This window comes from Elephantulus edwardii, unplaced genomic scaffold, assembly GCF_000299155.1.
Source record: "Elephantulus edwardii isolate Elephantulus edwardi_28Jun2011 unplaced genomic scaffold, EleEdw1.0 scaffold00055, whole genome shotgun sequence".
NCBI classification, from domain to species: Eukaryota; Metazoa; Chordata; class Mammalia; order Macroscelidea; family Macroscelididae; genus Elephantulus; species Elephantulus edwardii.
This window is the reverse complement of record NW_006399805.1, coordinates 12,103,001-12,113,055: the sequence shown is the minus strand read 5'-3', so window position 1 is coordinate 12,113,055 and position 10,055 is coordinate 12,103,001. Positions and strand designations below refer to the sequence as shown.

General features: G+C 53.5%; 1 protein-coding gene across 1 annotated transcript; it reads left to right on the top strand.

Moving 5' to 3' along the window:
- Nucleotides 1-3,359: 3,359 nt before the first annotated feature.
- Nucleotides 3,360-8,847, top strand: LOC102872544 (olfactory receptor 6V1-like). The gene is made up of 3 exons (XM_006887248.1): nt 3,360-3,370; nt 5,278-5,334; nt 7,881-8,847. The coding sequence occupies exons 1-3, from the start codon at nt 3,360-3,362 to the stop codon at nt 8,845-8,847; spliced, it is 1,035 nt and encodes a 344-aa protein (XP_006887310.1).
- The last annotated feature ends 1,208 nt before the right edge of the window (nt 8,848-10,055 follow it).

Below are 10,055 nucleotides of genomic sequence, written 5' to 3'. Positions count from 1 at the left end.
GAGAGGTGGACCCATTGAGGGATGTGCTGATTGGCCTTGTGGGCTCAGAGGCTCTGTTGGCCTCAGTATGGTGTATAGGGGGTGATCCATGGGTGTTGGGGTCAGAATGATAAGGAAACAATTATAATGAAGCTTCTGCCAGAAGACTTTTAATTTGATTTGAGAGTTAAAAGAGAACTCTCCAATGTCTGTTCTTTTCTGATAATCTACTGACTCTATAATGTTTTTCCCTTCACCCATATGAATAAATGTTTATCAATTTTTCCCTTCATTTCCCCTCCTTGATAACTATATGAGTGATTTTATATGCATAAATCTTTACCTTTTTATAGTAGAGATCTTGGGCAATATTTGTGTTTTTGTGACTTATTTCACTCAGCATAATGTCCTCCAGATTCATCCATGTTATGCAATGTTCACAAATTCTTAATTGCTTTTCAATGTTTCATAGTACTTCACTGTGAATATACCGCAGTTGTCTATTCATCCATTGATGGATACATGGGTTGTTTTCCTTTGCTCTTGTTTTCCTTTGCTATTGTGAATAAAGCTGAAACACATATGAGTGCACAGACATCTGCTCCTGTCACAGCTCTTCAGATATCAGTTTTGAACAGATGGTTCTGTGTGCTCGAGGTTATCTAGAGAGCCGTCCTGGGTGATGAGAGACTCTTCTCTCTTATACTGATATTTTTGTCTCTGTTCCTGGATTGTCCATGCGAAAGCTCCAGATGGCTCAAACTTGAGTCTAAAACCAATCATCATGGTGAAAGAGCAAGTGCAGAAGGAGAATATAGAACAGAGTGCATGGAAACTGAGTGTGTGTGTGCGCGTATGTGTGTGCGCGCGCACTAACCAGGGATGGAAGGAAAAGGGAAAGATTACCATTTCCAAAAAAGGGAATAAGTAAATTTGTCTTCACTTCAGAAAAGAAAATTGCTTTTTGCTTATTTCTTTAGTTTCTTGGTCTACAGGGAGAGAGTAATTAGCCCCGTGAGGGTCAGAATGCAGGCACTGTCCCCATTCACGGAACCTCTCACTGGCTGATTGCTCCGTGTACCTGGGGTAATTCTACCTTCACTCACGCACCAAGTATCCCCTCAGAGCAGGCTGGTGGATAGCCAAAACATCTCAGCAGATAAATCCCAAGGCTCTCTGCTAATCATGCTTTCACCCCACTGGCTTTGAGGACTTTTCTGTTGCCTTTCTGCGCTAACATTCAAACATGTGCCTTACGTGTACGGTCTGGTGGCCTAGAGGTAAGAGGCTACATTGCAATCCCCAAAGCACATGGTTCAAATCCACCAGCTGCTCAGCAGGAGAAGGATGGGTACTCTCTCATGCTATTTACTAGCTCTGAAAACCGGCTCTAAGGTCAGCTCTGGGTTGGTTCCAACTCGATGACACACAGCAACAATGTATTATAGATATGATACTCCCGTAAACGAGCAGATTATTGGGCTAAATGAACTGTGTGTTATAGGGTTATGGAGGCAAAAGATCTGAAAGATATGACTTAGGGACCAAGAAAGGAGGAACGAATGAAAAGTGTTTTGAATTGAAGAATAAAGGGAAGCAAGAAGCTAGTGATTACCTGTGCTAATGCCATTGTGTCTCCCGCACAGCTGTGCAAGCTGGATTTCCTCACTTTACTATCTACTGTAGACTGAAGCTTCGTCTGACATACTCTGGACATCTTGAAAGGAGGGACCAGTCCTTGGAGAGGGACGTCATGCTTGGGAGGGTGGAGGGTCAACGCAGGAGAGGAAGACCCTCAATGAGATGGATTGATTCAGTGACTGGGGTAATAACGGGGGCAGGTGTGTTGGATATGGTGAGATTGGCACAGGATAGGGCAGAGTTTAAGGCTATTGTACATAGGGTTGCTATGAGTCCCTGGCAACTCAACGGCACATAACAACAACAACAGACTTAACTAGGATATGAATCCTTGTTATTTGCAGAACTGGTTCTATTTATTGCAGGAGAACCTTTTATGACTCATAGATATCAAGATTCCTGGCTTGACAGGAAGAGACGAAGTCTTAAATATTTCCAAAATTATGTAGTGGGGGTCACCAGCACCCAATGAGACATTTAGCAAAGATTCTCATTTTGGGCCATTTGAAAGACTTGACTCCTGAGCCTCAGGCTTCTTTCTCTTTCCTTGGTGGAAGGGAAGGTGGGGAAACTCTCGTGGCAGTCTTCATTACTGGTGGTTTTCCCCATCAGTGAGCCTCCTGATAGAACCTCTGCTTCCTCAAAACCTGGGCTGTGTGTCTTATGTGCAGAACCATCCCCAGAGCCCTCAAGTGTATTGACAGTGGATCTTGCCTGTGGGAATCTGGTGAGTGGAGTGCTGTGCATCCTGTCTCTGCCCTCTGCTTCTTGTAGAGAGTCATTGGAAGCTGTAGCTCCACTGGGATGATTTGGTCAAGATTTAGCATCGTGCAGGGCATCAATGCAGGTTGATGTCCTCAGGTCCCAGTGCCTGGGCCTTAGTTCTCTTTTTAAATTTTATTTCCATTGAAGGCTGAAGACAGGAGTGTGATGTGAGGGGGCAAGTGTTTTGGGAGGGATGCGTTCTGTCACTCAAAACACGTGGGCCCTTCCCTGGCTTTTCAGGTCATTGAAATATATTTCTCACTCTCATAAATGGTAGATGTTAGATAATGAGAGAGTCACTAGGTGAGGAGTAGGTGTAACTCTCCACTCACATGACAAACACACAGTGCCTTGATGCACAGGTCCTGGTGGTTTCTTTCTTCCCCATAGGCACGTCTTTGCAATGTTAACATTCTTCCCACTCTCAGATATGAGAAACAGCAGGCGGTGAGGTTCAGGTTTCCCTCCAAGAACTTAGGAGCAGGAGAACTCAGCTCTTTGTCTCTGGGGTGTCTGTGAAGGATCCTTGCCCACCTTGTTTTCTTGTCCCTTCCCTGGGCTCCTGGGCTGCTCAGCCCTGGGCATCCTGGGAGGGACAAGAGAAGGTGAGAAAGAACAATCCCAAGGCCTATGGACTCAGGTGACTGCCTGCTCCCTGGAGCTCTCTCTCTCTCTGACTGGGATGTGCCCACACCCCAGGAGGCAGCTGCCCTGGGGACCAGAGCATCACCTCCTAAGGTGACACTGTCAGAGCTGCCACCAAAACCACAGAGCTGGGGCCTCTCCGCTGACAGAGGAGAAGGAAGAGAGGGGGACTTGGCAGGCGGCTCACACATACCTGGTTTGGGCTGTCTACATCCAGGCTGGGGCAGCACCTGCAGCAGGAATTGAGAGGGTCCTTTGCTCCCGCAGCCCACCCCAAGGGTTGAAGCCTGCATCTCAGCCATTGATGTCAAGTCCTGCTTCTGGATGGGATGGAGTACAGGTGAGTCTACCTGCACCCCACTCCAGGTCCCCCTCCACTCTCCTGTAGCACTGTCCTCATCTGTCATTTCAGACAGGATTATGTCTGATTCCTCGGTGTGGTGGTAAGGACTCGGCTGTGCTGTGAACCTCTGTTCCCGAAGCCGACATGCATCCTCCTGCTGGCTGTGCCGGTACAGGAGGCTGTAGAGGTCTGGAGAGAGACTGTGAAAGACCCTGCTTGCCACCCTGTCCACCCTTGCTGTCAGGGAAGGAAGCTCAGCGCCTCTGTTCCACCCAGTCCTCAGCCTTAGCCGCAAAGTCCCAGGTCTGAGAGACTCAGCCAGGCTTCCTCTTAACCCTGCTCCTGTCCTGTCTCAGTGCACTCACATGTCCCCAGCGCACCCAGCCACCTCCCCTGCCCCACTCCTGCACAGCTCGCCCACCACTCACCACCTATGATTCACCCTTTTCCTTCTCCCAGAGAGTAAGAAGAGGTCCCCTTGCTCATTCCACTCTGTAGCTCTCTCCACTGTGCATATGGCCCCCACCTCTCCTTTCACATTTCCTCAAGAAGCTTTTCATGTGACAGGGCACCAGTGATCAAAACTGGGGCTGCAGTGGTGTGGGGACTTCTGGGAGTGCAGGCACAGTGCAGCCTGGGGAGCAAGGAGGCTGCATGGAGAGCGAATGGTGGCACGGAGGATGCTGTCCAGGGACTGGGCACCCACCCCTGGACCTGGACTGAGACCCGGGCGCCGTGCCTGCAGCCTGGAGGCCTGGGCACAACTGGGGAGAGTCTTTTCTGCTGAGCTTCCTGAGCAGGGGTGCGTGGGGAGTCTGAGAACAATGCGAGGGGACTTGGCTGTCCTTGTGGGATGACCTTGTCAGAGACTCAAGGTCAGCACAGTCCTGACCATCCAGTCTCCAGGGCCCAGCTGTGCTCGGCTGACTTGATGGGACACCTCGCTGTCCCCTGAGCTGGGACGTGGTATTTCCTGGGTCTCTGAAGGCGGGACTCTGTACGTGAGCTCTTCTCAGATCTGATAACTTGGGAGGGGTGCCACATTGAGAAGTTATTCTGCTGTTGCTGGGTTGATTCTAACTCAGCGCAGCCCCCCAGGACAGAGCAGAGCTGCCCACAGGCTTTCCAGGCTGTCGTCTTTCTAGATGCAGACGCTACCCCTTTCTCCAGCGGAGCAGCTGGTGGTGCAAACTTTTCACTTAGCATCTGAGTGCTTAACCCACTGCACCACATTCACGGCTTTGTAATGAAGATTTGGGAAATTGATAAGATCAGTTAATCAAATAGAGAGGCCCCGGGGTAATCTCTGGGCTTGCCCCATACCAAGGTGGGGCTCTGAGTGTCTGAAGAGCCAGGTTCAAGCCTAGAAGCAGCAGGAAGGGGTTGGTGTGCATCTGGGGCAAGAGCAGCACTAGCCATGAACTTGAGGACTCTTGATCTTTGCAGGGGCAAGTAGAATGCAAGGACAGAGAATGAGGAGGCTGGGTGAGGCATCAATGACGCTTCAGTAATGGATCTGGGCAAGACTTAAAAGTCTGAGGGAGGCTGGGGGAGGCTGAAGGAGAATGTGGGAAGCTGGGGGAGGCTAGAGGAGGGTGAGAGAGACTAGAGGAGGCTGGGGAAGCTGGGGAGGCTGGGGGAGTCTGGAGGTGCTGGGGAGACTAGAGGAGGCTGAGGAAGACTTGAGAAGGCTGGAGGAGGCTGGCGGAGGATGAAGGGAGATGAGTAGACTGGGGCAGACAGGAGAAAGCTGGAGAAGGCTGGGGGAGGCTTAGAGAGGAAGACATGGTGGTTGAGATCAGGGTCAGGCGAGGCTGCAATGAAGGTCTGGCCATTGTGACAAGTGGAAGAGGCTGCTTCCAGCGGACAACTCTCTAAATGGCCTCTCTGACCTCTCACTCCAGGCCCCCAGCATCACTGCTTGTAGACCCTCAGGAAAGGGTGCCCAAGGTGCCTTCCAGGTGAGAGGGCACTGCCCTCAGGGATGGGGCAGGCAGGACCACTGGCCCTCTGTAGACTCAGGACTCACACATATAGGAGATGGCACACATACCCGCTGGAGAGGTTTCATCAGGGGCGCAGGAGGGAAGTAGTCCCGTTGCCCTCCCCGCCCCGCCCCCCCCGGCTTTAGTCCCAGTTGGGGAGGGAGAAGGCCACTGTAGGGAGCCCAGTTGAGTCCTTCCTGTGAGCAGACCCTCCTGTGTCTGTCTCACTGGTCTCCAGCACCTGGTCATGGGAACTTACACTAACATCTCCTTCATTTGTGGATCCAAGGCCTGTCTACATGCAGACCTCATCACGAAGAGGGGACGTCCTGTCTTATTTAGAAGTGCGTGGTCCACAGCTTTGGGGCAGGTGGTCACCCACAGGTCTGGGAGTTAGGAGTCTGAGGCTCGGGTACCACTCAGGGCTCTGCATCGGGTCTCTGGCTTCACTTCCGTCACCTGGGGGACAGGAATGACAATGATGTCACAGCGTAGCTGGGGTACAGGGACCATGGGTCTTCATGAGGGAGCTGCCGCTTCACTCCCGGGCCACAGTGAGGAGTCACACCTGCTTCCAGACGGAAAAAAACTCCAACACCACAAAAACCCACACAAACCAAACTCTTCTTCCTAAGTGTGTGTCCCACCAAGCGGGCAGCTGTCTGACGGGAACGTATTAATGTGAGGCTCTCTGTGAAGTGTCCGCCAGACGTAGCTCTTCATGGTGGTGAACCTCTGGCTTCCGAGACGAGCTGTGCTCCACAAAGCTCTCCCAGGCACCTCTGCAATCCCAAGGTTCGTCCTCTCATCCACGCAGGGCGTGAGGCCAGGCTGACTTCAAGGAAACCAGAGGCCAAACAACTAAATTGAAGCCCTGCACTTGGAGCGGCCCCTGACTGTGCAGCCCTCCGTGCCCAGAGCAGCCTGCATGCCTGAGGCCTCCTCAGCTGCTGTCTTTATGCACCGCCAGGGCCTTCTGTGAAGCCTTTGTTAGCACTGGACCTTTGGACTTTTATTAGCAGTTGAAACACTGGGGCCCTGAGGCTACCCGGAGTCATTGTTTATTCCTTTTTCTGTGGCTCTTTGGATGTTTTACTGCAGAAGAGGCGTGGAGCCATGGGGGCCTCTGGGGCATCTCCCTCTCCTGTCCCCCTGGATCCTGGCCCCCCCACCTGGTGCCTCCTCTCTGTGTGGAGAAATGTCAGGTGGTGACTGCTGGTTCTATAAAATCACATCACACACAGGTCCTCTGCAGTGATCCTGGCCTGTCTCCACAAACTCATGTCACACACACGTCTTCCACACAGGAATGCCAGCCTGGACCCCTCAAACCTTCCATCACAGGTGCTCAAGGTGACTGTCCAGTGGTGGAAATCGTCACTGTGTATCTACATGGCCACAGCACTGCCTATGTCACCAGGATCCCCAAGGAGAGAGCCTGGCCCTGAGAAATGGGGTCTCATGTGGAAGAAAACGCAGATCTGTCTCCCACACACCAAGCAATTGAGACTCCCCGGAAGGTCAAACCCCCAAATCCACAGCCACTGAGTCTACCTGGGGAGCGGAGGGTCAGCAAGAGAGGAGGATCCTCAATGTCCAGCAGCGACTGTGAGGACGTTGCAGGCTCACATCTGCGGTTTCATGTGGGGCTGGGTGAACTGGAGGTGACTCCAAGGCTCCTAACAACAGCACAGATGGTTGTGCATTGCTTCTGGCTGATAGTGACCTTCGAGGACAGAGTACACCTGTCCCCACAGAGCCTCTGCAGATCTGATCTTTGCGGAAGCAGCCCACCACACCTTTCTCCCTCGGAAAGGTGAGTCAGTGTGAACCTTTCCATCAGCGGCTGAGCACTTTAGACTCCATGCCACCAGGAGTGTGTCCCTGGAAGATGGAGTCAGCGACCTCTCTGGTTCACAGCTGGAGGAACTTGGGACAGGAGCGTGAAGTCAGCCTTGGGAGACTCAATGAGCATAGAAGACATTGCAGTGTTCCTGCAGCCCCAGGCGGTGAGGACAGGTGAACAGGTGAGGCAGGTGAGCACGTGTCCCGCGAGGAGAGCAAGACGGGAGACAGGCGAGCAGAACAGGCAGCAGAGTGCCACTCCTCGTGGAGATGGGAGCCCATGTCACCCAGCGCTGACTGGGCACCTAACATGCTCTGGAAACCTTCGCAGAAGACAGCAAAATACTGTCTTAATCAAGAAAGCTACAGAAAGTAAAAAGAAATGTTTCTGTTCAAGAGAGACCAAGAAAGCCCTCTGGAGGGGAGGGAAGCTCTGTGCTGGCACACGTGGGCACCACGGCCCGGAGCTGGTACAACGGCAGAAGGGAAAGGGTCTGGTGGGGGCTGGCCACGCCCTAGGCCTGCTCACTGCAGTCAGTCGTGCTCATCCCAGGGACGCCCATCCTTGGGAGTGTGTCTTCTGGACACTGGGTTGGCTGTGTGGTTGGGGTCCAGGATAGCGGCCAGGAGGCACGTGGGGACTGCGGTCTCACTGGCCTCCTCCTGTCTCTGCACAGGGAGCTGGCGTCCGGCACGCGGAGCAACTTCAGCGTTGTCAGGACCTTCGTGCTGCTGGGCTTCTCCCACCTCCAGGAGCTGCAGGCAGCCCTGTTTGCCTTTATCCTGCCCATCTACGTGCTGACGGTGCTGGGGAACCTGGCCATTGTCACCCTCACATGCCTGGATGGCCGGCTCCACTCACCCATGTATTTCTTCCTCTGCAACTTCTCCCTGATGGAGGTGCTCGTCACCTCCACGGTGGTGCCCAGGATGCTGGCTGACCTGCTGGCAGCACACAAGACCATGTCGCTGGCAGAGTGCCTGACGCAGTCCTTCTTCTACTTCTCCCTCGGCTCCACCAACTTCCTGATCCTCACAGTGATGGCCTACGACCGCTACGTGGCCATCTGCCGCCCCCTGCACTACCCCACCATCATGAGTGGCCGGGTCTGTGTGAAGCTGGTGGTGGCCTGCTGGGTGGTGGGCTTCCTCTCCATCGTCTCCCCAACCCTGCAGAAGACTCGGCTCTGGTTCTGTGGGCCCAACGTCATTGACCACTACTTCTGTGACTCAGCTCCGCTGCTCCGGCTGTCCTGTTCAGACACCCGCCACATCGAGCTCGTGGACTTCTTCCTGTCGTTGCTGTTCGTGTTGACCACCGTGCTCCTCATCCTGGCCTCCTACGTGCGCATCGTGGCTGCGGTGCTGCGGATCCCCTCAGCCTCGGGCCGCCGGAAGGCCTTCTCCACCTGTGCCTCCCACCTCACCGTGGTGGTGCTGGGCTACGGCAGCACCATCTTCATCTACGTGCGCCCTGGCAAGAGCCACTCCACGCACCTCAACAAGGTGGTGGCCCTGATGACTGCAGTGGTGACCCCTTTTCTTAACCCCTTCATCTTTACCTTCAGGAATGAGAAGGTCAAGGAGGTTATCGAGGATCTGGCCAAAAGAATCCTCCTTGGAAGCTCAGCAGGCGGCAGGTGAGATACAGGCGGCAGGTGAAATGAGGAGCGCACCCCGTTGAGAGGCCTGGGACACCTAGCAGTCACTGGAGGGATGAGACTCCACCCAGTGTCCAGGTCAGCCATTCCGATGCCTTCTTCTCTGCCCCTTGCCCACACGAAGGATCTCTGCTCAGCATTCCTGCCCTTTGTATCCTTGGAAAACTCTGGGATACACTGAGGAACAGCTTCTGTGTTTTCACATCATCAGAACTACAGGTGGCTGGGGCACTGGCTGTGAGATGCCACAGATGGAAATGATGCCCAGCTGGGTTCTGTGGGTTGATGTTAACGCTCTGCACAGGACTGGGTTCTGTGGGATAATATTAATGTTCCACACAGGACCAGGTTCTGTGGGATAATGTCAATGCTATGTACACGACCAGGGTTAGATGGGATAATACCAGCACTTTACACAAAATTTTGGCGAAGAGTGAGAATTCATGCTATTGTTACAAAAGGTGCAGTTAAAGTCCCCTGCTCCACCTCCTAGAGTCCCTCTTTTCTTGGAAGGTCCTTTTCTGAGCTCTTGCCTGTAGGCCAGGCCCCGAGGACAGACAGTCTCCTTTCTTAGACTCTAGCTGCAGGCCCTGGATGGTCCCCAAAGATGAGAGGCCCTCTGGAAAGGGAGGGAGGGCTCTGAGCCTCTTGTGACCCCTCAGGGACATCTCTCAGAGCAGCTCAGGCTTCGCTAACTCAGGGTACCCCCTATTTTTCTCAGTCCCCAAACCTCCTGCTTCTGAACAGAATGGCTCTCAGAGGACATGTCCCAGCCCCCCACACAGGAAGGTTATGAGGGTCCTGGTACATTGTTTGGAATGCTCAGACCTGCTGCCCCTCTCAGGCTATGAGTGCAGACCCTGAGGTGGACAGCTGTCCTCTGAGGGGCGTCCTGAAGGTAGGTAGTGGGGTGCTCCCTGGGCAAAGCAGAAACTAAGGAGGCCCTGGAACAGCTGGGTAGACTGAGTCTAGACTGGGAGGTGGTCAGGACAGGTGTCCTTGGATGCCTGGTTGCCCTGGACAGCCAGAAGTCAGAGTGAGGAGGGTGCACGGGTGAGTCAGGTCTGGGAGGGGCAGGGATAGAAGGGGTTCAGGGCTTGGTGAGGAGAGGACAGGAACAGGTTAAGGTTGGGCAAGGACGGGTTTGTTCTGTGTGAGCAGGGAGAAGAGACGGGCCTCAGTGAGGAGAGA

Excerpts from the sequence above, each read along its gene's own strand:
- LOC102872544 (XM_006887248.1), top strand. Across the intron at positions 5,335-7,880 it reads GTGCCCAAGGTGCCTTCCAG|GGAGCTGGCGTCCGGCACGC; the intron begins GTGAGAGGGCAC and ends GTCTCTGCACAG.